The sequence below is a fragment of the Xenia sp. Carnegie-2017 genome, unplaced genomic scaffold (genome assembly GCF_021976095.1).
Source record: "Xenia sp. Carnegie-2017 unplaced genomic scaffold, XeniaSp_v1 HiC_scaffold_20, whole genome shotgun sequence".
Taxonomy (NCBI): Eukaryota; Metazoa; Cnidaria; class Anthozoa; order Malacalcyonacea; family Xeniidae; genus Xenia; species Xenia sp. Carnegie-2017.
Genome location: NW_025813483.1, coordinates 5,997,784 through 6,022,426, shown reverse-complemented (window position 1 = coordinate 6,022,426; position 24,643 = coordinate 5,997,784). Strand labels below are relative to the sequence as shown.

Genomic DNA, 24,643 nt, shown 5'->3' with positions numbered 1-24,643 from the left:
ACAATCAAAAATTAGTACAAAAATTCTTACAAATTTCACTTATTTATTCTTGTGTATATATACAAATTCCTATACTATTCGTATTTTCAACTAAAATAAATAAGTTTACGGTGACAGGCTCCCTTTACTTTATCTAAGACAAAATTATAGGTTGCCTATAACTTTATTTATGAAAAAATTTCCTGCATTTATAGATAAGTACAAAATAACGTATTGCAAGCGATAGCGAAATAAATCATTTCAATGCGAAAGACACACAACATGTTGGACATATCAAAGACAACTGAACAGAAGTCTGTAAAATTAAACCAGCGCGAAAGAACTGTACATAAAAAACGATCAATTTTCTTTCTCGGTGTTCGCGAGCGAACAGAAATATAACTGAAAACAACGAGTCGATTTTTTGTCACATTTTTGGCGCCCAATGAACACTACTTTTTGTTCGCAAGAACAAATATGCCTTGCAAAGAAAAGACTTTTTTTAAAAATAGGAATATTGACATAACCATGTAACAAAACAAAACTTCCACAGAGACGCTTCTAAAATGTAAATAATTACTTGAAATCCAATTACACACTCGTTTATTGCGTTTTATGTAAGAGACATCTCTAACTAACACAGACATCGGAATAAAACCAACGTAAGTGTTTTGCAAATTCTCTTAGTTGTATATATATATAGGTTACACTGTAACAATTGTCTTCGTCGTAAGCCAAGAATATTGGTTTTCGACGAAATCTAGAACTTTGCTTGCCATATTTCGCAACACGCAACAGTTCATCATATCTACAATATGCACTTGGTGTAAAGCTCATTTTAGAAGGCTGTTCTTTTTATGAAACTATCGCGGATCTATTCGTCGATCATTTCTTATTCGCAAAATCTTCAAACTACTTTGGAAAAGGCTTTAATTGTTCGAGAGAGCTTTCAAGACTTACTCTTGCTTCCATCATCTGAAAAATAACAAGATTTTTTGTGACGCATGCGCAGTACCTATTCAGTTATTTGTTTCTTTCATAGTTTCTCTCACGGTGCAGCGCTTTGCATTCTGGTAAAATCGTAGCATTGATACCACAATGCATTGTGCAGTAAACTCAAGTACCTCTTTCACTTCCTGTTGAAGGTCGTTATTTATTTTTGACAATCTCGTGTTCTTTGATTTTAAATCTCGGATTTTTGCATGAAGTTGTTCAAGTCTGGTGACTGGTCTACGTAAAATAACATAAAACATGAAGATTAAACGACTAAATACAAACGTAAGTTAAAATGAATTGAATTATGCGAGATCAGTAACGATATTATACGGGATACATGCCTAGCTATGGAAAATACCGTAAACTTCCTCTGTAAGACCCCCCTCGAAATTTCTCCGGAAGAATCCCCCCGAAAAACGTTGATTCTATTCAACGGCTAACGAAATCAATCATCTTTCTTCCTATACAAGAAATTCTAGTTACTTTGGGAAAACATTGAGACCCTTGAAAGACGAAACTCATTATTTCCCTCGGGAGCATACATTAAGTGCATAATGCATGTAACCATCTCAAAATACTAAAATTGTGATAAGCCTCGTTCTCGTGTTATCCAGTAATCTGAAAAGAATATATTTGTAAAGGATTCTCATGTTAAAACCATTACGTACCTTACAACAAAATGAATTGGCTCTTTTGAGATTTTTTTTTCTTTCTCCGGTATGGAATCAGAACTGTTATCCTGTCTATTCAATGGAGGTGGAGGACCACCAGCCTTCTGAAAATACAATATACTTCATGTTAATATACATTTTTCTATCAACAAGGAATAACAATGATTACTAAGATTACATGATTACAAAGTCTCTGTAAATCAAAACAAAAAAATCATAGATTAATTCGAGCAGTACCTTTCTTGGTACAGGTCTTGGTACTGACCCAGGAGAATGAAATCGAGAATTAATGTTTGATACATCTTCGACTAGAAGTAAAAGAAAATCTTTAAGTAAAATAAAGCCGTGGTTGAAATTTAATCCATTAGTCTAACCTTTCACGTCCTCGGTGGTTGTCGGTTGTGAAGGTTGTTCGACTGAAGCTGACTGGAAATGAGAAGATTATTTTAGTAAATGATCAAAGGCAGATCTGTGTTCCTCTGACAGGAGAGGTGCTGATGATGAAGATTTTCTTGTAGCAAAAGGTAAATATCACAGTACCAACTGAACTACGAGTCCAATTGTGGACTATGATGATATTTCAAAACACAGTTCTAGTTTCTTTCATATCTTTATATCATAGATAATAACATCACGTTGTTGTGATGTACTCAAGTATAGTAACAAGATAATCATTGTCTTCAATATTCTACCAACTGAACTACAAGATCAACTGTGGAATATGATGATATTTCAAAACACAGTTCTAGTTTCCTTCATATTTTCATATCATAGATTACTTACATGTGTACTATCAAGTGAAGCAGATCGTCGATGACCAAATCTTGGTGGGTTTTCACTTGCACGAGTCAAGTTTTCCACTTTATTATTGAAATCTTCAAAATTAGCGAAGTTTTCTTGATTACCTTGAGAGGTGTCTTTGCCATGATCTCCGTACTTCTAAAACAAAACTACGAGTGCTGCAGGGCAAACAAAATGTCTTTCGATTCGAAGAACATGAAAACATACCTGCAAAGACAACGAGTTTCCACCTAAAGTACGAAAAAAGAATATTTTAAAGAACATTGATAAAACTACCACCCAAAAAAGAAGCAGTTGACCATTACGCCACTACAAGTGAACCGGTAGACCCTTAACGCCACCTTAGATACACCTACGAATTCTAAACCACCCTTAACGCCACCTTAGGTAAACCTACGAATTCTACACCATCTTAACTGGAGAAAATTTTGTACCACAATCACAGCGTCAGCGACACGGAAAAGAACTTGGGATTTCGTATGTAATCAAATGTTACGTAAATTGAAATAATCCAATTCTCAATCCCGAGAGATTGATAACTGGTCAACTTCATCTTTAGGGCACTGCACAACGACCATGTCGGTAGGTTAATAGTCAAAGTGTCCATGCTCAAAAATGCTTGAAATCATGAAGACATCAAAGCGGCCATGACGGTAATTTAAATAAAAGGCTGATATGCTCAACAGATAATGAAATCAACATCCTTCTTTTCACTTAAGAACTTTTTCTACCAACATGGCGCTGATGGACGGTGAAAACATTCTATAACTACCTTTGTTAAATAACTTTTGTAGATCGAGAGAAGAAGATCTTGAGTGAGCAGGTTTTCTTCTCGGGGGTGGAACAGGGGCAACTACGGTGAGTCTATTTTCACCATCAACAGATTCCCGACTTGCTCGTAGTGCATTACTACTGCTGTGACTGGACGACGAAGATACAGAGTCGATGTCACGTGACTGATCCCTGCCTCTAATATCTTTAGGTTGATCGTTTTCACTAGAACTGGAGTCAGAATCAGAATATCCACGAGTCGTTGGAGCAGTTCTTTCGAGTCCAGCTCGTTCACTGCGATCACTGGTTTCAGCGGTAATAATAGTTCCGGTAGGTACAAACTGTCCACTTCTCACCACCTCCTCCGGGGTATCTGTGGTAAATTTACTCGGAGGAGGAAGAATAGCCCAATGGGGAGTGTCTAAAAGGCTTTTCTGCCTGGGTTGTCCTCTTACCCTTGGTATTCCCAATGATATCTTGCGGTGTGGGGTCGAGTTCTCATCGGCGGAATTCGAATCAGATTTAGTTCGCTGAAGTTGTCCGTGACTTTGTTGTGTTATTGGTTGCTTTGGTTGTACGGCTTGTGGTGATTCTTTCTGAGCAGTTTGATCTTGTTGCGTGACAATTTGTCCTTGTTGCACCAAGTTTTGTGTTACATTGCCAGACTGTTGTACGTGTTGTACAGCAGGGTCAACGGTTGGCTACTTTGTACTGCGTGTTGGTTGACAGACTGAACGTGCTGGCTAGTCAGTAACGCGTGTTGTTGATTGACATGTTGCGTGTGATGACTGACAGGGGAAATGTGTTGATTGGTGCTTTGTACAGCGTGTTGGTTGACAGACTGAACGTGCTGACTAGTTAGTAACGCGTGTTGTTGATTGACTTGTTGCGTGTGATGACTGACAGGGGAAATGTGTTGATTCGTGCTTTGCTCGGCAACATCAACCGTTAAAGGGCGTTGTGAAATCCCCAATTGTCCATTGTTTTGAACCTAAAAAGAAAGCCACGCATTGAATCCCTCAACCATCCTGAGAGATCCTCGAAAATAAGTAGCTAAAGAAAGCTATCGTGACAAGAATCCCTAGTCCACTATTAATGATCCATCCATAAATAAAGCCGTAAATTGTGATAAGCAGTAGCGGACATAAAGGCGGACAGTGAAATATTGGGGGGATGGGCTCGTCCTCAAGGCATGAGATTTCTAAGGAAATCCCAGGGCAAGCCAATAAGCATATTTTTCAAATTTTATTTCCAGTAATTTAACTTAAGGATTCCAACGTACACATAATCCTACACTCACAAGAATGCATCTGCTGGTATGTGTACAGTACTAAAGTCTATCAAACATTCATCATTTAGCGTCACAATAATGTTAAATAGGTGTGATTTCAGCGATTTGGCGCACGATCTTTAATCAAGCCACCCTCGTCCCACCCTTGTGTGCGCCACTGACCCACCCTTGTGTGCGCCACTGACCCACCCTAGTGCGCGCAACTGACCCACCCTAGTGTGCGCCAACTTCGACCCACCCTAGTGTGCGCCACTGACCCAGCGTAAGAGATCCTAAAAATCCTGAACGTCAAAAACAAAGACAACATAGTTGTTATAAGCTTACGTAAGTATCACTCCAAACAAATTACCTCAGGACCATCGACTTCAACATTCGTGCGACTATCAGACGAGAATCTTGCCCAGGGCTGAAAAATACCCAACGGTTAAATCACCAAAATGCATCATTCGTAATTTCAGTAAGTTATATAACCCTAAATACCCCTCCAGAACACCTGTAAGTTCTCAAACCACGAGGTAAAAAACACGCTCAAACTTCTGACAATTCTTCATTTTCTTTAAACGAATGTTTCAATATTGAACAAGTGGAAGTTTAGCAGAAACCAACCAGTAGCTATCTGAGTGACCATACATAAATTGTTGGCGCAATTTACGTATTTTGTTGAGAAAATACAAAACACCAACGATGAGATTACAATCATTATACTGTCTGATGCACGATTTTGAAATAAAACCGAAATGTTACAAATTGTCTTGTTTTATCATCACTAAAATTTGAATTTATAAGATCCCTCTATTTGGACTATGTTTTATTTTAACTTTAGATGTAATGATTGCAGAAGTGTGTATGTGGGAGGGGTCGGTGGGTGTAAAAGCCCACACTTTTCTCCAAAGGACAGCCTCCTAATAAATGTATGGATGCACGTCTGGTCAAAGAATGCGATGGCAATGTTTTCACTTCATAAATTCTTGCAAAGACAGACTATGCAGAGATGTTGCATCAATTAGGATATGGAAAGTAAAGTAAAAAATACATTTGTTAAGTTTTCAGTTAACAGTGGAAATTGTCAACATTTTTCCCAAATTTGTGAGCCTGCAACAAATTTCTTTGCTGAACAGCTACATCCACTAAACTGCACTTGTATCTTACAATTAAATAAAGGAATTTTTTGTTATTTTACCTGTCCAGAGTCTTTTGCAGATAATCCTTGGCTGTTAGCATCCATTTGAGGTATGGAAGAACTCGCTTTAAAAAAAGTGAAATTCAAGATAAATCATATGTAGTTGTATTTTTAATCTTAATGTATAGAGATTGACTTAGCAAAGCGTTGAATCAACTCTTGATGCTTGAAAAGAAAGAAACTTTTCTAATACTAGTGTGAATATTGATCCATATTAATTTATACTCACATTGTTTTTCATATTTCTCGGTACCAGATGCAATGGAAGAAATTGAGGTACCTCCAAACCGTGCCTAACTGCAACAACAATATGCATTGCAATGCAGAACTCATCGAAATCAAGGGCACCATCAGCATCCAGGTCCGCAAGATTCCTAAATATTAAACAAGTTAGTGTACAATAAATGCTTCCTGTCAAATAAACATCTTGTACGGTATCTAGCTAACACCTCCCTTGAAGCATGAGTGCATATCAAAATGCTCTCTATAATAAATGCCTCATCTCTTATAGATGCCCACACTTACAGCTATTACTGTTATATTATCATCACAGCAGGGGGGGTGTTGATTGGGATGAAAATAAACAACAATATTTTGTTGTAGTTTCATTTTAATTTGTTCAAACTAAAAAGATAAAAATGATAAAAAGGCCTCTTCATAAACGGCACTCGTCTATTACCCCCCCTTCACCCTAAAACACAATAATCTATCAATTGCCCTGGGTACTTATTACATCATTCATGGTAAACAGGGATGTACTTGACAATGCAAAAGGGAGCTGTTTATTACACACATAACATCACATTGCTAGGAACAATATGACATTAAATAGACCTGTGGATTGCAAGTCTATTGTCCCTAGGAGTAAAGGAGAAAGAGATGTTCACCATGTTGGTTGGAATTTGAATTGTAAACAAGAAAAATCCTTTGTGAACAAGAAAATTCAACCAACATGGCGACCACTATGTAACATGCAACCAGTTACTTATAAATATGATGAAACAAAATTTGAGGGAATGTTTAATTGACCTACCAAATCTTCGATAAAACATCCATTCCCAATCCAGATTTTAGGAAAAATTCTCTCGCTTTTTGACCTATAAATTCAAAGTAATTTTAATATTGTAAATCATGGTTTTGAAGGAAATCAATGTCATAAACAAAACAATCGGCAATGAAGGTAAGATTTGCATAGAAATGGAGAAAAAGGTTGATAATTTTTCGAAACATCCATATGCATTGGTTTTTATAAATACAGCAACAGCCAAACATGTACATATACGTATATGGATGCACTACAGAGTCTCAGATGTAGTTTCTCACTGAGTGTTACCACCTCCTCAAATGGAGGCTCCTTCATTGAAATTAAGTACTTAAAGAATCGTGTAAATAAAAACTCTCCTTATAGAACTTTTAAGAGTTTTACAATATCCATACTTTTCTCCAGATAAAATGTTCTTGTACATTAGTGTCAACTACCATAACCTTAGACAACTTTTAACACGTTGAAAAATACTGTTTATGAAACATGGATTAGGAGTTAACCATTGGAGTTAACCAATCCTGAAAATAACAACTTGAAACTAATTAACTAATTAAGTGCTCCCAGAAAAAAGCCAAACCCTAATGCCACTTATTCCAAAATTAGCCAGGATAGCTACTTTTGAGAATCTACAGTAATTCTGCTGTGGACATTATAACACTAACCGGAGACAACACCCATCTCTGCAGGCTGCAAGATTCTAAACTGGTTGAGGTAATAAGCCTTTTGTTCATCGTTGATTTTCCACACACTTTCCTCTGTCTCTGCAATATCATCTTCCGATGAATTTGATGATATTGATGAGTGACTAGAGCTCCTCTCTCTATAGAGAAACAAAATATATTGATGGGGAATTGGAACTGAAAGATTTATAATTTGTACCAAATGTATCAATTGAAGTACACAAAAAGAAAGCAACTATCTAACTCTAACATCTAAAGGAATCCCTGCTCACCCTTTAGATCCATTAATGTCTTTCTCAACATGCAACTAGTTAACCTCAAACACCCAAAAGAATCTCTGCTTATGCATTAAATCCATCCCTGTTTAAGTAAAATTTACTAGTTATCACCAAACACCAAAAGGAATCCTTGCTCAACCTTGAGATCCATAAATGTCTACCTAAAAATGAACTAGTTAACCCCAAACACCCAAAGGTATGCCTGCTTACCCTTTAGATCTGTCAATATTCTCTTAAAAATGAACTAGTTAACCCCAAACACCTAAAAGATCCCTGTTCACCCCTTAAATACATCAATGCTAATATCAAGTGAACTAGTTAACCCCAAACACCCAAAGGAATCCCTTGTCACTCTTTATATCCATCAATGTTTTCCTAAATAAAGCTAGTTGACCTCATATAGCCAAAGGCATCCCAAATCACCTTTTTGATGCATGAATGTTGTCATCCTCATGTACAACAGCTTTCTCATTCCAAGGTTTTTCATTGCTAACATATACTCCATTGAATGATGTTGGAAAATCAGCCCAGCTGCCTTGATTTCCTCCCCTCGGTTGCCACATTTTTGAATTGTTTTCTATAGCATCGGGCGCACTGTTTTTCTCTGTTAAAGTGGTATAAAGTGTTAAAGTTCATGATTACTTCTATACAGTCTACCTAAAGTGGTATAAAGTTCATGATTACTTCTATACAGTCTACCTAAAGTGCTATAAAGTTCATGATTACTTCTATACAGTCTACCTAAAGTGGTATAAAGTTCATGATTACTTCTATACAGTCTAACTAAAGTGGTATAAAGTTCATGATTACTTCTATACAGTCTACCTAAAGTGCTATAAAGTTCATGATTACTTCTATACAGTCTACCTAAAGTGGTATAAAGTTCATGATTACTTCTATACAGTCTATCTAAAGTGGTATAAAGTTTATGATTACTTCTATACAGTCTACCTGAAGTGCTATAAAGTTCATGATTACTTCTATACAGTCTATCTAAAGTGGTATAAAGTTTATGATTACTTCTATACAGTCTATCACAGAGTTAAACAGTATTATGTACTAGTATGTATGTTTATTTAACAATAAAATAATCATGTTTGCACTAAATAACTGTGACATTAGCTACCTAGGTAAGTAATAACATTCAAATGAGCAGTTTGACAGTTCGCAGTTGATGGTCTTTCGACAGTATTATGAAGTGCAAGAAAAATTTTAAGACTTCTTCTTTTTACACATGAATTAAAAGAAAGAAATATATGTAAAATATTTTAATGACACATTGCGTACGTACAGTATAAAATGCAACAAGAAAATCACTCCGAAAAAGAGGACAACTATGAGAGTAGGTAGCAACAATCAAACCGCCTGAAGAGCGTTGATAAATAAAAATTAAATCATAATTTAGGTTTATTTAAATCGCTGGCACAATCTCTACGACATTGACATAAGATAACAACAACGAACGCGTAAATGTGATTGCAAAACACAGCAATTTTTGTCAACAGTCGCACGTAATTCACAAATAATCCAATTTTTAGCGAGCAAGGCGGTATTTTGCTAGTTATTATTACCTTCATGCAATCTTCCCTCGGTCTTAAAGTTTCTTTCAGCTTAAAATGAACATTTGCCAAAGTATTCTTTAATTATTGAAGAGCGATAACAACGGCAACAACACCAATAGATACATGCTAATTTTATACAAAATATCCGCAGGCGGAAGTATGAAATAAGTAAACTAAAGGCCTTTCTTTTAATAATCGTTTTTAGGGCAATGTCAATACGCTTTCAGAGACCTGTGATATCGACAAGCCACGAATTTTTCAATAATTAATTAAAGGCGTCGAAGGGAGGGAAGGTGCAATGTAGAAAATTTATGTGAGAATGAAATTGCTATAATTGGCTGAAAAAATGTAAATACAATCATTTAGGGGGGTACCTCGTTAAAACAGGGGGGTTTACGCACCCCCTGCTCACATACATGCACACTTTAATTGTAAACATTACAGCTAGAGTTAATAAATAGGCAATTTATTAAACAATAAATATGATCTGTACAATATGTAAAATAATACTTCAAATGGCAGATTGCCCCCCCCAGTTTATTACATAAACTAGGATTCAAGCTGAAAAACTGATAAACGGAAATATTTCCCTCACTGAGTTATGCATGGCTTGAATGCTATTTAACCATATTACACATATTACAGAGAGCAAAGCCTGCTCGTTTTTTGCTTCTACATTACAAATAATATTGTGTTCAGTAACTAAAAAACAATGAATGGAATTTGTTTCCAAAAGAAATGAATAATACTATGGCTGAAAATTTAGCATTGTGAAAGTAAAAGATCAGGCTGGCTTTACAACTGCATTTAACCAATAACATTATCCTAACCCTCCAAAGTGTAAGCTATCATTCTATTAAGCCCTCCTCCAAGTTATACAAGGTCAATCATACAAACACATTTGTAATACATGTAATAATGAAACCTCCCTACTTCCAATGTAATGAGTACAATGACCTTCTAAACTCCACACAGATGTCTTTATATTTGAAATGTGCAGTCTTTTATAAAAATTTATATGATAGTTTAAAACATGCCATGGTACACAACGAGCACTTCTTTTTAATTTGTTTACACCAGGGTGACCTCATTAAATTATACAACTGTTCTCACTGAAGGCCCTGCTTTCTATATTCATCCACCCCCTTGACACTGGAGTACCTGAAAAAACCTGCGAGCTCTAATCGAGACTTCATGAACTTATCCCGCATAAAGCTGTATCCAATTGCATGCCAATTTTTAACTTGACCAGGGACCGAACTTGTAACTTACTGATGGAAAGCATCGAGTTTGACCTTTGCACCACCGAAACTCATTGAAATTAGCTTAGCTGCAACAACATTGCATATGTGCAAGCAATACATGAGAAACGAATAGCTGGTTTTTGATACATTACATAGATTGGACCAAATTATTTGAATAATTTTGCCTTCCCCCTTCCTCCTATAAGGTCTGTATGAATGTTGAAATATTTACCTTGATGACTTGATACAACATTGGATGGAAGTGATTGGTTTTCTGAAGGATTATCAAATACATTATTCAGGGATTGAGGATCGGTATTAAAGTAGAGTTTGTGTTGACTGGCTTGTGGCCATTGATGATCTGTATTGTCCATATCAGGTAGTTCTAAAATCATACAAACAATGCACGAGGAAATGTCAGCATTGACCATAAGACATGAACGACATAAACGTAAGGCAAGTGAAGACATTTGAGAAAATAAGAAACAAACAAAAAGACAATGATCATGTTGATTTAGTGGTTACAAAAATAGTTTAGCAGCAGCATAATGCTCATTTAAATTCATGTAAAGAATCACCTGATGTTTGCAAAGATGTAGGGAAAAACGTAGGTTGTAATAAAGTTGCTTGTTGTATCCTGGGTGCTGGCACTGACATATGACGAGGTGAATGCTCTCCGTGTTTCCACAATGAATGAGGTCGAGTGATTGCAGTGGGACTGGTACTTAGCGATTGTGTTTTTTGCTTTGGTTTTGTTATACCTTGTTCACTGCTTGGCAATCTCGGCAATGTTTTAGATCGTTGATTTGTCTTTTGTGAGACATTAGCAGAGCTTGACGATAACATGATGTCATCATTTAATTCATCATTCTCACTGAGAGCATTTTCAAAAGTCATTGTAGGGCAGCTTTATTTGTCTTGGATTCAGAAGAACGATCGAGGATGAGACTAAACGGTTCCTCTTTAAAGACAACATCTGAAGAGCTTGTTTTGCGAGAAGTTCGTTTCTTACGTTCACCTATTAATTGTGTATACAATTTCAGTAAACATATTTGGGGGAGACACAAAATCAACAACTTCAGTGGACATGATAGGGGAGCAGACATAAAGTTAAAAATTTAGTAGATGTGATGTTTCAGGGGGGGTAGACATTAATCAAAAACTTCAATCGATGTGATGATTTAAATTACATTCAGAAAAGCACTATTGGTTTTTATTTTCTAAAGAATGTAATTTTACCAATGGATTTGCCTCTAAGTTGTTTAGAAATTTAAATATATGCCAAAATGTGCTACAGCAAATTATTTTGACATGCTCAACTTCCACCAATGGTCAGGTGGTGGCAAAACAATGGTTCGCACAGATTTACTTGCTATAAATATAATAATTAAAACATAAATTATGTGGTAACTAAAATTTAATATTAATCAATCTCTATTTCAATTTAGTTTACTCCTAGGGCATGGCTTTTCTCTCTACTTTTCAACTTCATAGTTCAATCCTATGGTCATATGTAGTCTCCTTCTTTTAAATATTGAGTTTAGGTCAATGAGTCAATGGTAATATTTTACCTCCGTTGATGTAAACTCTATATTTAACACTCTACACTTAAAACATCTATTACTTACTTGGTTCAGGTCTTTCTTTCTCATTTTTAACTTTGTAATTTAATCGTAGCATTTTATCTCCCAAGTCATTATGCAGTCGTTCATGATCCATTCTTGTAGGTTTCTAAAATGATACAACCAGATATCACTGGTATTTTGCTTTTGAAAAAAGAAATGATTTAGACATTATTGGTAAAAGGAATGATTTTAAAGATAAATTCAATTTAGGTATCGCAAATGCACACAACGCTGCAAAAATTATAAGATTCTGTTGATGCAATTTGCACTGACCAAACAGCGCAGGAAGAGCTTTATATTAACGAAATAGGTTTCCTTGTTGTACGTACGAGATCGTCAGGAAGATTCTACCAGGTCAAAACAACACCTTCAAATCCATCCATACTCATTGAGGCAGGAAGTTATTGACAAAAGTACAAAAGTCGAAAATTACCATCAAAAAAAATCAAGGCGTAACGAATACGCCATAGTCTAAGCGATATCTGAGCAAACAGCAAGAAAACATGCAGGTAACGAATAACTCCGATGAGGCAGTTTTACGAAATAACGAGTATTTGATATTTTATGATTGAAATTTCCACAAAGACAACATCGCCTTAAAGTACTTCCTATAAGGATAATTAAACAACTCCATTGACATGCCAACTCAGTCGACGATTTCATTTCATCTAAAACATTATCATTGCTAAAGCTAATATGAATTAAGTCCCAAACTCTTTCGTTTTCATACAAGCTATTCCGAAGCTACAACATTCACTTCAGACTTCTTTCCTAAAACAGGCGTCCGTCGTTAAACGTAATTTAAGCAAAATATCTCGGAAATAGTTAACTCACCTAGGCAAAATATCATTCGACAATCATATTTGAGCAATATAGAAAGGATAAAAATACGCAGATGCCATTATCACAGTGTTGAGAGTTGAAAGTGCTTGAGCAAGGAAGATATTCGTGCGACTACATTAACTCCGCATAATAAATCTAAATATTCAATTATGCATACAATACCATGAGCATGTGGAAGGTTCAATCTTTTGCAGTGAACTTTGGTCTTTAAAGCCACGTTAGGTCAGCGCTGGATGACAAAATATTGCTCGAATTCATATTTTAAATTTCATCTAAAGTCAACACTTTTCCTTTCCGGAGACAAGAGAGTTTATATGGGAGGGTCGGCACGTCGGCACCGACGGCAATATACATCACGTGACTTGTTACATTTAATCATACGAGCCGTTTACCTCCAGTAATTCCCTCCCCCGGTAATTATAATTTACAGCAATTACGTCTGGCAATTATATTTAAATATATTGCAGTTTTTGTCAGGTGTTAAAAACACAAACTAAACCTTTTTGGTGTCAATTGAAATATTCGACCAACTACTCGTAACATGAAATATCAATGTCTTTCGTATCCCTCTGTGAATTTAATGTTGAAAAAAATTTAAGACCTTTATCTTTATGATAAAGATATTTACAAATTGATAAAAAAAAACACATCTGCCTACAGCCGAGCTTTGCAAGACGCACTTTGGATGTAAAATCATTCTTTTGTCGTGCTATGAAACTAATAAAGGGCATTTCCACAAATATTTTATCATATTTCATGCGCTTTTCTAAGTTCGTAAGATTCAAATGTGAAAAATAAGCTCAAAGTAAATGCCGAACTGCAGGGTGCCCCCCCTGCCAAATCTGGAAAAACTTCAAAAAGCGACAGATGACAAACACTAGACAAAACCTGCTAAAGTTGACAAAGAAATTCTATTCAGCAATAAACAAATGCTATTTCTGCTAATGAACAATTATACGAATAAAGATGAATTAAGCAGTTATGTAACTATTCATGTAAATATTATGTAGTCTCGCAAGTAGTGCGACGGAATTGCATATATTGTGGTTACGCATCCTACGGCCCAACATTACTTCAAAGCGCTTGATAAATATTGGTCTCACTTCTCGTGCATGGCTTTTCATGGACCGCGGAAAGTCGATAATAAGGGTAGCGATGGGTGTTGATTTCAATGCAAACTAATATGATGCTTAAAATGCATATGTGAACATGCCCCAAAGAAAATACCGACCTTCCACAGTCCCCTGCTTTTGCTAGCTTACCAAACTATAATGACAAAACTTAATTTTTGCATTTGAGAATTTCTTAATTCATGTTTATAATTCATGTATAAAAGGTTGTCTATAAAAGAACAACTTATTATAAAGCTAAACTAAATCATCATTAGCTCAACTAGGAGAACTCCGAGCTCGCATAAGAAACCTAAACTACAGCTGCTGTATGCGAAGTGTATTTTGAAGGGCAGTGCTGATTTTGTGCTCCCCTTTCAATGACCAATTACTTACAATTTACAGATTTTGTGATGAAAATCCGGATTTTTACAAGCGAAATATTCGCACAAAATGATTTTTGTCAACCTCTTAACTGCTCACATTTTGAAGATTTTGATAGAAAAAAGTCCATTTGCCCGAATATTTAATAGAAGTTTTTAGAAATTCAGTCTTGTCTTGTTGAACTTCATTTTCTTTAATGTCTTGTAAAGACAACAATGCAACATACAAAATTAATTTTTTCACTATAATGTCCGCTAGTGGTATACGGTTAGTGTAAGGTATCGAAGAGCATGCGCAGTTTGGTTATTGATTGGTATCTTATCTACTTTCGTAGTATACATAATATAAAGATGAATTTGTACATCATCCGGTTGATGTTTTGTGTACTATGGAAAGACTAACTACTAACACTAGCATTCAGTATATAATAAACTTGATGATTTTGACTCCAAAATACTTAAACATTACAGCGCTGTTTGCCATAATTTCAAAAAATATTCTTAAATAGACGAAAACATTACCATTAGTATCAGCTATAAAAGTATTTTCCATTGGAAACATATGTATAGTAATGTTTCTGATCTACAATGAGTCCGTTACAGTCTCAACATATTACAGACTCTGAATATTCTAAACAAAACCAGCATAGGTCCATATACGAACTACTTTGGAGCAACGATTCCCAAAAATTGTTTCTATTTTTTCGTTTCTATTTCCATTGTTAAACGGAAGATGAATTAGGCCAGACGATCCGTTTCTTCCATAGACAAATGATGTTTGAGAGCATCAAGTAATGACTCCGGCTTCAAAATAGCTTTGCAGTCTTTAAGAACGCATACTTCGTAAGCGATCTTCATTTGCATGGCACATTTCTCAAACGACATTTGACCACCTGAGGTTGCAAGACCTGGACATAGAACACTTCTTATAGTCTGCTTGTTTACGGTCTGATTATGTCGATGTACTATGAAAAGTCATTCGTAAAATTTCAAAAATCAAACGCGTCCGCTGAGCGTTATACTAGTTAAGATATTGCATGTTAAAGTTTTTAACCCAAAGTCACTAAGTCATTTTCAAACTTACAATTTTTGGAAAGTTTTCTGTAAAATTTCGTCGCTAGCTAACCAAATTTTCTTAATGCATGAAGAATAAGAAAACGTTTCTTCACTTACCAGCCACACATACAGCTCTAAATGCAAGATAAGCGTTTACAGTATTATTAACGTCAGCTGGAACTCTTGTCGTCGGAGAGCTGATAACGAACTTGATTGGATAACCCTCATTGACGTCATTGCACTTCATCCAATCATGTTCAACCTCAGGCTGGTCGTCTTCAAATGTTTGAAGAATTATGGCTTCGCCAACAGGAAGCTCGCCAAAATGCTCATTTCTTAGGATATTCTGAAGACGCTCCTGAAGCTGCCAACCAAAATGTTCTGAATATCTCTGTGAACATAATTATATATATTATTTACGGATTTGAAGGTTTCAGTTTTGTGTTGGTAGTTTTTTTAACCCTTCGTGTGGCAAATTTTTAAAAAAGTTGGTTTTCATTCCGTTAAGTGATTGCTGCAGATCTGGTGCTGGTTGCACGAAGCCTGGATAGCGTTATCCACTGGATACCAAAATTTTTCTGAACTAATGCGATTTGAGCTGTGCAATCACTGAAATAAAACATTGTTTCCAAGAATACAAAATTTCTTTGTCATAAGAAAAATATAACACTTTTTTACAAGTTTGAAAATTTTCGCTATCCAATGGATAACGCTATCCAGGCTTCGTGCGACCGGTCCCACTATACTGCCACTTTAATGGTTCAATAGTTTACTTTATCAGTTGTAGATTCAGTAGAGTTTAATGTTTGGAATTCTAAATCAAAATCATCGTCAAAAAGTCCAACGATGATCCCGCGTTTTCATTTCAGCAGTAAATTATAAGTACGTTATGTTTTCCTACCAAGTCGATTCCACCATCCATAAAACCAAAACTATTCGAAGGCGAGACAATGGCGTCTGCCCACGGAGCGTCATTGAAGATGTCACCACAAGAAATCTGACAAGAAAATGATTTGAAACTCAAGCGGTATATTTCATAGGCGGCCCAAAAAATCTTTTAGCTTCGCTAGATATCATTTTTACAAATGCACCATTATTTACTATTATGGGGAGTTAAACTGAGTAACCATAGCAATGGTGACTTCGTAAAATATACTTTTGTGTTAGTAGTGGTGTAATGCCCTAAAAAAGACCAGATACGACAACAAAGGCATTAAAACATACGCACAGTGCTGGACCCCCTTTTTAAAGCGTTCGCGTTCACAACATGAAAAGATGGACGCGTATTTGCATGTGGATTTTTATAGATATAAACGCAAATCATTGATAGTTTAAATCTATTTACAATAAGTTTGAGACTGATAGAATTATATTAATTACTGATTAATTGTATTTATCATTGTATTTAGTATTACATTTAATTCGGAGGTACACGATCTTTCATTCAGTCATTCGAGATGACCATTGTTTCAGCGCTGTTTTGCCCACTGGGTTTCTATATGCTGTTATGTCATCACTATCTTTAAGTAATTCAAGGATGGATAGTTTCTTATCGTTCCAATGAACAAGTCTCTTCGCACAATTAACAACGTAATTCTTCTCGTAAGCCAACAAACAATTCTCGCATTTTCTCGCTTCATTGAAATCCTCGAGATAACCTACACCATGTTTCAAACAGTTCACACGTTTATCTGAGGGTAATGCAAATTTTATGATTTTATTCTGTTTTCCTTTTGATCCTATGCTGTTACTGGCAAGGTATCGAGTGTTACTCGAACTATTTGACAAGGAAAAACCCATGTCGTGACAGGAAGCAGTTGTCTGAGTTGTCTCGCAATTTTGTAGAACATTTTGAATTAGTTGAATTATTAAAGTGTTTCCTCGTTCTACAATACTCTCTAAAAGCTCACATTTTTTAATTACTGACCGCAAAAAAAGATCAGTATCAGTTTCGTGTGAAAAAACTCTTTAAATCTTTCGCTGAAACATGGCGAACAATCACATCGGTTATAACATCCGTCGGTAGGTTAAATCTTGCAGCATACGGCAGTAAATGCATCGCTGTCTTTGGTCGAATCTTTCTTACCTTCTTCATGCATTGCTTTACAACATTTATTGCTCCATATTTGTCTGCTATTTCGAGAACTTGTAGAATATTTTCGTCGCGCAGTTTCACTTCCTCGTTCATCATATTGGCCGGATACAATAATAACAAGAAATCGATCATTGGCTCGTATTTATCGTCTTTCAGCTCGACCTTTTCTTTCGTTGTCTCGGCGTATTCACTGTTAAACATGGCTTCAAACACATCACATTGCATCGACAAAATAAAACGATGAGCATGAATATCTTTACTTTCAACTTGAAGAATTACGTCACTACCTTTCCATGACTTTGAGAAGCAACTCGTGCGCTCGGAACTTTTAGCATTATTCTCCTCCACTGCTACAGCTTCTTGAGTTTTTTCATTTTCGTTGATAGCGACGTCTGTGTTTATTGCTTCTGGGGCTGTGAATTGAAATGCCATCACACAAAATTTATTGTTAAAAAAATGTTTTTCCCTAGTCGGTTTGTACCACTTGTACCTTGTACTTCACGTAACCAGTAAATAATTAGTGCTGCCACTATGTCCTGCTCATTTTCCCTAAAAAGCTTCAATTTCCTCATACGACCGTCATGCTTTCCCCTTTCCCAATAACATAGCCCCCAAAGGTGAGGGTGATACCGGTAGCCTGTATGAAGCGCTGTAGAGTAAACATTCGTAGTGCGAGAAAGTTCTATTATGAAAAATATCATTTCGCAGATGAGTTCGTTGTAGAAAATTAGAAAGAAACAACAGATGTTTCAAACTCGACATTGTTATGGGTAATTTACCATGTTTATCACGAATAGTTCTGGAACTTGTATTCGGCATACATGAAGTGTGCTGTCGTCTGTCTGAATCAGTTGCCTCACTTAAAAATTTGAAGGACATCTACCGTCGCACTTACCTTGAGAATTCGGTACGCACGGAGTACAACAACGTTCTGTATAGTTGAGATGCATTTTGGCCATGAACAACAAATAACGCGCAATAGATAAAATCAAACAAAGACGTTTTACCGAAAGTTTACATATACTGCAGTATAAATGAGACAAATTACCAAGAAGAAAAGCTTTTCATTTCAAATATTACGTTAAGTAAATGGAGACAAAGACGCCAGATTTTTTACGCACTAAATTAAGGAAACTAACCTCGATATTACAATCAAAACGAATGGAATGAAACGCTTCCTTCCAAGCCGACACCATTGCAGGCTCAATATCTCGCAGTTTAAACACAACATCTTTTAAAGAACTCATTTTCCCGCCTTTGAAGCCAATAATTGATCGCTATGCAATGTCTTAGTACTTAAGAAAAGTTTGATGGCATCACAGTCAGACGAAGTGGGCTACTGTCAACTTATACATGAATACATAAAGAGCAGCTGCTATTGGAGTAACTTTTTATCTAGAATAATATTACGTTGACTTGTTTTGACGATCAATATAATAGTCACCGACGGTGTTGATGAGTTTGGGCTTAATTTGGAAAAAACCGTGATCGCTTCGAGCAAAACAAATATGACGTGAAAATTTTACACAAGATGTATGCCTTGCATCAAATTACAGAGTTTTAATAAACATATCTGCGGAGCAGACACACCGTTTTAGATAAAATAAATTATAGCAGCTTAATTATAAATTCAAAATTTCCAATCAAATTGAGTGCAAATTATTTCAAAACGTAAATACATACGAGCTGTTATCACTTATTTTACCAAACGCAAGCTCCACCATTGGACCTATTGATAGGCGAGAATTGACAACTTATAATGGCAGTAAACATTGATATTTTGTGCTACTTTCCTTTTCTACGGCAGCATTGAGCATAGTCAAACGAAAAATCATGAAATTTGTATGAAAACATGTTCCAGACAGTACAATATGCATGAAAAACAGCTTGCATGATTATGAGAATTTAGCCTGTGAGAAATCCATTTCTGGATGCTGTTCCATGAATCTAAACGATCAAAATGATAAAGAAGTTACAATGCTTTGTCGTTTGTAAAGATTATCGAATCTGGAACAAGCAAATCGCATTGCGTCCGTCATTCACAACAATGAAAGTGAAATCACTGCACTCGTCGTTTAAAGCAAAGAAAGTGAAATCGCTTACTTTTTCAAAACATCCTGTTTTTTCTTATCATCCGAAGTAGGTAATCCCATCTAATATGAAAAGAAAAAAAGAGCAGGTTTTAACATTACACAACAACAAAGCAGCCTCATAGACATATTTTATGTAGACACCACAGTCTCCAAACAAAAAACCCAACGCAAGTTATACATCTCTGCGCACACCCTCCCCCCTGCCAGTAAATCCACCCTCCACTGGATATAACTGGAAGACGACCTGCTTTTAAGTTGGAAGCCAGTAATCCAACTAGTTCCAGTCTTTCAATGCACGGCCCATATAAAAGTCATTACATCAGTAAGCAAAAATACGGGACTTAACACGCGTGTCTGAAAATATATTTTGTTTCTAGCAGTACAGACATATTTACCTTAACCTATCATTCTAGATGTATATTTAGTTCGATGAGAGATGGACTACATTTTTCATAATGGAAAACCACCAATAACTTTTAACAATTGTATTTCAATTATAAAACAAACATCTCCTACTTTTAACGGCTTACAAATAGAGAGCTCTGCTTAGAATAACTTATAAAATGTCTAATCGTTGGCGTATTTTACGAAAATTATCTCATTAAGCACAGTTGAAAGATCACGATAGAAGACAGAAAATGATGCTATGTACTAGCATATCGACACTTCACGAATATATGAGTCATCGGAAAGTGTCGCAAGTGGTTTGAACAGCCCATTGTTGATGCTTTTATCTATCTAACAGATGCGATTATCAAAAAGATTTTGCATAAAAATTTCTTAAAAATATGCATGATGGGAAAAGACTTACAGCTTTTTGTCTCTGGTCGTACATCATTTTTTCAACCATACCACGTGTTTCACCATCAAGCTCAGACAACTAAAAGGAAAGGGAGAAATCTCTGTTCTCATGACAGTACCATACCGTGTATTTATTGAAGTTTGAAGTCGTTTCAGGAATTAAAATCAATCCTCGGACCTTACAGCTAACACAGTAGCCGGAAACTGATAAGGACACATTTATCGTTATTTAACAGCATGCACGGAATATCAGTAGATAACGCAGAGAAATAGGGAGTGATCAAAGCAAGATGCCCCTGTTTGCCCTCTCCCCTGTCGGCAAATCTGAAGATAGATCAAAGTGTATTGTCTAAAACAGAATTAAACAATTGAACTGAGCTGTTAAATAAGTGGGCAAGCGGTCTAAGAAAAATTGGAAACGAAAGTGCTGTTTCATTTCAAGTTCCCGGATAATACCCAGAAAAATTGAACAACAAAGTTACCTTCGAATTTTCTGGTTGAACTTTTTTCGTGTTTATTTCAGGATCAGTGACGACCACTTTGGACCACCATTCCATTTTATTCACCTACAATTGTAAACAACAACTTAGTTGCTTCTAAATGCTTAATTTCATTGATTCTACGTATGTTAACTCTTCCCGCCATGCAATATGTATACAGCTTGTAACAGTTCCATTACATGAATGCTAAAGTAGGATACTATCCTCAAGTAGGATACTATCCTCAAGTAGGATACTATCCTCAAGTAGGATAGCGTGGAGGGGCCGAAATGTCCCTCAAAACCTCTATATGTGACGCTCTAGTGTCCTTTAATTTCACGGTATCGGGAGGCATGGACCGAAAACAGAAATTTTTGCTTTCGAAATATGTCTTTTATTTACTAGAGTTCTTCGCATGTAATAAACTATAACATCCAAGGAAACTGTCTTTTATCACTTTAAAGTTTTTACAATGCTCACCTTAAATAAGCCGAAGCATTTTCACAGTCTAAATTGAAGCCGTGCACATTATGGAAAGTTTACACTATCTACTGTACTGTATGTATGACTCGTTCGAATTTTCTCAACTAACTGCAATACTGCAAAGTTTCCATGGAGACAAGGACTGACCTTTTCTATCGTAACTACAACAGTATTTTGATCCTGTAAAACCCATATACATTCTTCCATTTTCACCTATAAAAATAATACAATGGTGGCAACTTAATTGTATGTAAAACAATTGCCACATGTTGTTGCCAAATGACACAATGCTGGCAACTTAATTGTATGTAAAACAATTGCCACATGTTGTTGCCAAATGACACAACGCTGGCAACTTAATTGTATGTAAAACAATTGCCACATGTTGTTGCCAAATGACACAATGCTGGCAACTTAATTGTATAAAACAATTGCCACATGTTGTTGCCAAATGACACAACGCTGGCAACTTAATTGTATGTAAAACAATTGCCACATGTTGTTGCCAAATGACACAATGCTGGCAACTTAATTGTATGTAAAACAATTGCCACATGTTGTTGCCAAATGACACAACGCTGGCAACTTAATTGTATGTAAAACAATTGCCACATGTTGTTGCCAAATGACACAATGCTGGCAACTTAATTGTATAAAACAATTGCCACATGTTGTTGCCAAATGACACAACGCTGGCAACTTAATTGTATGTAAAACAATTGCCACATGTTGTTGCCAAATGACACAATGCTGGCAACTTAATTGTATGTAAAACAATTGCCACATGTTGTTGCCTATGGAGTACGATGAGTTAGATATCAACAGAATATTGCAAATTGTATTCAAGTTGGAAAATTCAAGCACTTGCAAAGATCAAATCTCAAAAGTAATTGTCTTAAGCTAGTTTTCAGCCAAAATCGTTCCAAGGCTGTTTCTAAGATTGCAGAGAGCAACTTAAAGGTGACTGCAGGACAAAGTCTTAGCTGCGTAAGGTGACAGTTAACACGTCAATCTTCATTTAAATATCCCACAATGCAAATCTTCGCCCAAACAATTTCCAAACAACAAAACACGTGTATAACTAACATCGCACATACCTCTTTATATAATTCACCGTCGATGATGGGAGGATGACCTTTTAAACCAACTTTGATGGTCTGAAAATACAATTTACGTAAATATTGAAAAACACGAGACACAACTATTTTCGTTGCAACTTTTTATATCTTCGACTGAGTAAATGGGTTACAACAAAAATGACTTGCAATATATATGTTTTTCTGCATACGTTGGTAAAATGCAGTCGTTAAATGAGGTACGCTTTATAATTTTGATGTATACATCCAGTATTTTCGTTGTCATAGAAAAATGCACCCCACACGGTCAGTGTCAGATAAGCCTGGTTCTCGAATAGTCGCCCGGAGTCGTTTCAGTTTTCTCAGTCGTCCTTAGAACGGAAACAGATAAGACTGAGCTGTATCCAGAAAACTGAAACGAGTGAATTGAGACGACTAGTACAACCGTATAAGAAGCATTCTTTAAGTACCTGACTGAAATGAATAGTTTACCTGATTGGGTGAATCAGACAATAGCGATAAACAGAAACTATTTGGTGTTTGGATTTGTTATTTCTGTAGCGTACTTTACATTAAAACCATTCATAAACAGTGTCAAATACAGTGTCAGTCAAAATAAACAACAACATCGTGATCTTGGATACGTCAAAAACAATTCGAAACATCAGTTGACGAGTTAAAAAGATTTTGCACCACTAACTTTGTCATAAACTAAATGGTTTGAACCTGGCAGTTTCGCTACATGTTTGTGGACGTAGATCGTCCAGGTTGGTATAGTCCTGAGACAGACTATTGTTGTTGATGTTGACTGACGTTTCGACAACCTTAGCGGTAGTCATCTCCATTTTATAATGGTATTCTGAATTTCAAATTGCGCTGCTAAAATTTATTATCACTTATCCTGGACTCACCATAATCATTATTTACTTAAATGTCTCGTCCTTTGATTATAAAAGCATCATATAAAAAAATATATACCTTCTTCTTAACATCGACTAGAACATCTCTACTTTTGACTTACCTTCTTCTTAACATCGACTACAACATCTCTACTTTTGACTTTGTAATTGACCTTCAACGGTACTCTTAGCTGTAATAATAAAGAAATAAAGTAAAAGACAGTTCGAAAAATTTACCAAAGTTTAGGACGCAAATTTCGACCATTCAACAAACTCGTGACGAAACTATCTCCTAAATTCCATTTCAAACTGATCATTTTGTCACGTCAAATTTGTAAGAAACAGGTCCTTAAAAATTGCTTTTAGAAACAAATCTTTCAGAAATCTACCGATATCTTCGAGAAAAAAGCATGCAAGACTCGCAAATGTTAACAAACGGCCACAACTACCAGTAATAATTTCAACATTAAAATCAATTTGACGTTTCAGTGATTAACAGTTTTCGCAATAGTCTTCACAACGTCGATAAAATTTTCCAATTGCCCATGCTTGCAATGACGAACGTGTATGATGACGTAATACATAATGACGTAATTAAAAAGTAATCCCGACTTCATTAACGTACCTCCAGTTCAGAAAGAACCTGAGAAAGGAGATGAAATAGCAATGATTAGGAAAAATAGTTTGAAAATAGTATCGTTACATTACTGTAGACAGAAATAACACAGTATAGTGAAGCCATTAGAAGGTGAGTGATATGAAAAGTTTAAAACGTGACACCTCCCGCTTTCATTAAAATAGTTATCGATTTCGGAGGACAAACTCTAAATCTCCTATTAAAGTTGGAAATAAAGTTTGAAAAGTCATCAGACAAAGTGGATACACGAGCTCCAGAAAAACTCAAACCTGTGTTATTCTACGCATGCTGTGACACAGAACTCAAGAAATAATAAGTTTATCAGACTATAACGACGGGAGTTCAAGAGCACCAACCTGTGTCCAGCTGTAGTTCTCTAGATCGCATCCGTTTCCAGCATTTGGTTTTAGTTTGCCTTTGGAATCTTCGTCTTCATCGCTATCATTCTGAATGATGGAAATTATTAATGATGCAATTGTATAATCCATGTATTCTGTGGACTATGATGATACTAAGAAACACAGTTCCAGTTTCTTTCATGTACTCAGGTAAAGTAACAAGATAAT

General features: G+C 35.9%; 5 protein-coding genes across 8 annotated transcripts in view; all 5 read right to left on the bottom strand.

Annotated features, from left to right (window-relative positions):
• Positions 1 to 26: 26 nt before the first annotated feature.
• Positions 27 to 4,160, bottom strand: LOC124441563 (ralBP1-associated Eps domain-containing protein 1-like). Its single transcript, XM_046992040.1, has 9 exons — positions 4,119 to 4,160; positions 3,220 to 3,919; positions 2,655 to 2,677; positions 2,430 to 2,585; positions 2,021 to 2,072; positions 1,884 to 1,954; positions 1,644 to 1,750; positions 1,104 to 1,209; positions 27 to 954 (listed from the first exon to the last, which is right to left on the bottom strand). The coding sequence occupies exons 1-9, from the start codon at positions 4,158 to 4,160 to the stop codon at positions 892 to 894; spliced, it is 1,320 nt and encodes a 439-aa protein (XP_046847996.1). The 3' UTR covers positions 27 to 891.
• LOC124442338 (ralBP1-associated Eps domain-containing protein 1-like) lies at positions 4,022 to 13,304 on the bottom strand. Of its 4 annotated transcripts, XM_046992841.1 has the most exons (12): positions 13,129 to 13,287; positions 12,958 to 13,051; positions 12,127 to 12,229; positions 11,077 to 11,516; positions 10,731 to 10,883; positions 8,116 to 8,296; positions 7,397 to 7,554; positions 6,723 to 6,786; positions 5,919 to 6,063; positions 5,690 to 5,754; positions 4,859 to 4,915; positions 4,022 to 4,209 (listed from the first exon to the last, which is right to left on the bottom strand). In XM_046992841.1, exons 4-12 carry the CDS (start codon positions 11,393 to 11,395, stop codon positions 4,167 to 4,169), a joined length of 1,185 nt encoding a protein of 394 aa, XP_046848797.1. In that variant the 5' UTR covers positions 11,396 to 11,516; positions 12,127 to 12,229; positions 12,958 to 13,051; positions 13,129 to 13,287; the 3' UTR covers positions 4,022 to 4,166. The 4 variants fall into 4 exon arrangements, with proteins under 4 accessions (XP_046848797.1, XP_046848798.1, XP_046848796.1 ...); XM_046992842.1 differs by lacking the exon at positions 12,958 to 13,051 and having other exon boundaries at positions 13,129 to 13,304; XM_046992840.1 differs by having other exon boundaries at positions 12,958 to 13,287.
• Positions 13,305 to 14,875: 1,571 nt separating this feature from the next.
• LOC124442343 lies at positions 14,876 to 19,050 on the bottom strand. The gene is made up of 4 exons (XM_046992847.1): positions 18,749 to 19,050; positions 16,416 to 16,511; positions 15,632 to 15,905; positions 14,876 to 15,423 (listed from the first exon to the last, which is right to left on the bottom strand). Exons 1-4 carry the CDS (start codon positions 18,854 to 18,856, stop codon positions 15,197 to 15,199), a joined length of 705 nt encoding a protein of 234 aa, XP_046848803.1. The 5' UTR covers positions 18,857 to 19,050; the 3' UTR covers positions 14,876 to 15,196.
• Positions 16,801 to 18,386, bottom strand: LOC124442344 (BTB and MATH domain-containing protein 42-like). Its single transcript, XM_046992848.1, has one exon. It carries the CDS (start codon positions 18,039 to 18,041, stop codon positions 17,460 to 17,462), a length of 582 nt encoding a protein of 193 aa, XP_046848804.1. The 5' UTR covers positions 18,042 to 18,386; the 3' UTR covers positions 16,801 to 17,459.
• A 93-nt stretch (positions 19,051 to 19,143) lies between the features above and the next one.
• LOC124442341 (nuclear migration protein nudC-like) overlaps positions 19,144 to 24,643 on the bottom strand; it is a 30,032-nt gene continuing 24,532 nt past the window's right edge. Inside the window, exons 6-14 of the mRNA XM_046992845.1 lie at positions 24,434 to 24,523; positions 24,066 to 24,083; positions 23,563 to 23,631; positions 22,563 to 22,622; positions 21,613 to 21,678; positions 20,986 to 21,069; positions 20,514 to 20,582; positions 19,713 to 19,762; positions 19,144 to 19,556 (exon numbers count right to left, since the gene is read on the bottom strand). Coding sequence (XP_046848801.1) covers positions 19,505 to 19,556; positions 19,713 to 19,762; positions 20,514 to 20,582; positions 20,986 to 21,069; positions 21,613 to 21,678; positions 22,563 to 22,622; positions 23,563 to 23,631; positions 24,066 to 24,083; positions 24,434 to 24,523 — 558 coding nt within the window. The 3' untranslated portion in view covers positions 19,144 to 19,504. The remainder of the gene's footprint in view (positions 19,557 to 19,712; positions 19,763 to 20,513; positions 20,583 to 20,985; positions 21,070 to 21,612; positions 21,679 to 22,562; positions 22,623 to 23,562; positions 23,632 to 24,065; positions 24,084 to 24,433; positions 24,524 to 24,643) is intronic.

Bases quoted from the DNA above. Each gene is read 5' to 3' on its own strand.
- LOC124441563 (XM_046992040.1), bottom strand. From the start codon at position 4,160: ATGTTGCCGAGCAAAGCACGAATCAACACATTTCCCCTGTCA. The intron at 1,955-2,020 runs GTTAGACTAATG...TTTTACTTCTAG, and splicing joins AACCACCGAGGACGTGAAAG to TCGAAGATGTATCAAACATT. The intron at 1,751-1,883 runs GTACTGCTCGAA...TTGTATTTTCAG, and splicing joins CAAGACCTGTACCAAGAAAG to AAGGCTGGTGGTCCTCCACC.
- LOC124442338 (XM_046992842.1), bottom strand. From the start codon at position 11,395: ATGACTTTTGAAAATGCTCTCAGTGAGAATGATGAATTAAATGATGAC. The intron at 6,787-7,396 runs GTTAGTGTTATA...TTGAATTTATAG, and splicing joins AGAGATGGGTGTTGTCTCCG to GTCAAAAAGCGAGAGAATTT. The intron at 5,755-5,918 runs GTGAGTATAAAT...CTTTTTTTAAAG, and splicing joins CGAGAAATATGAAAAACAAT to CGAGTTCTTCCATACCTCAA.
- LOC124442344 (XM_046992848.1), bottom strand. From the start codon at position 18,041: ATGGCATTTCAATTCACAGCCCCAGAAGCAATAAACACAGACGTCGCT.
- LOC124442343 (XM_046992847.1), bottom strand. From the start codon at position 18,856: ATGAGTTCTTTAAAAGATGTTGTGTTTAAACTGCGAGATATTGAGCCT. The intron at 15,906-16,415 runs GTAGGAAAACAT...TTATGTTCACAG, and splicing joins TGGATGGTGGAATCGACTTG to AGATATTCAGAACATTTTGG. The intron at 15,424-15,631 runs GTAAGTGAAGAA...GACTTTTCATAG, and splicing joins TAGAGCTGTATGTGTGGCTG to TACATCGACATAATCAGACC.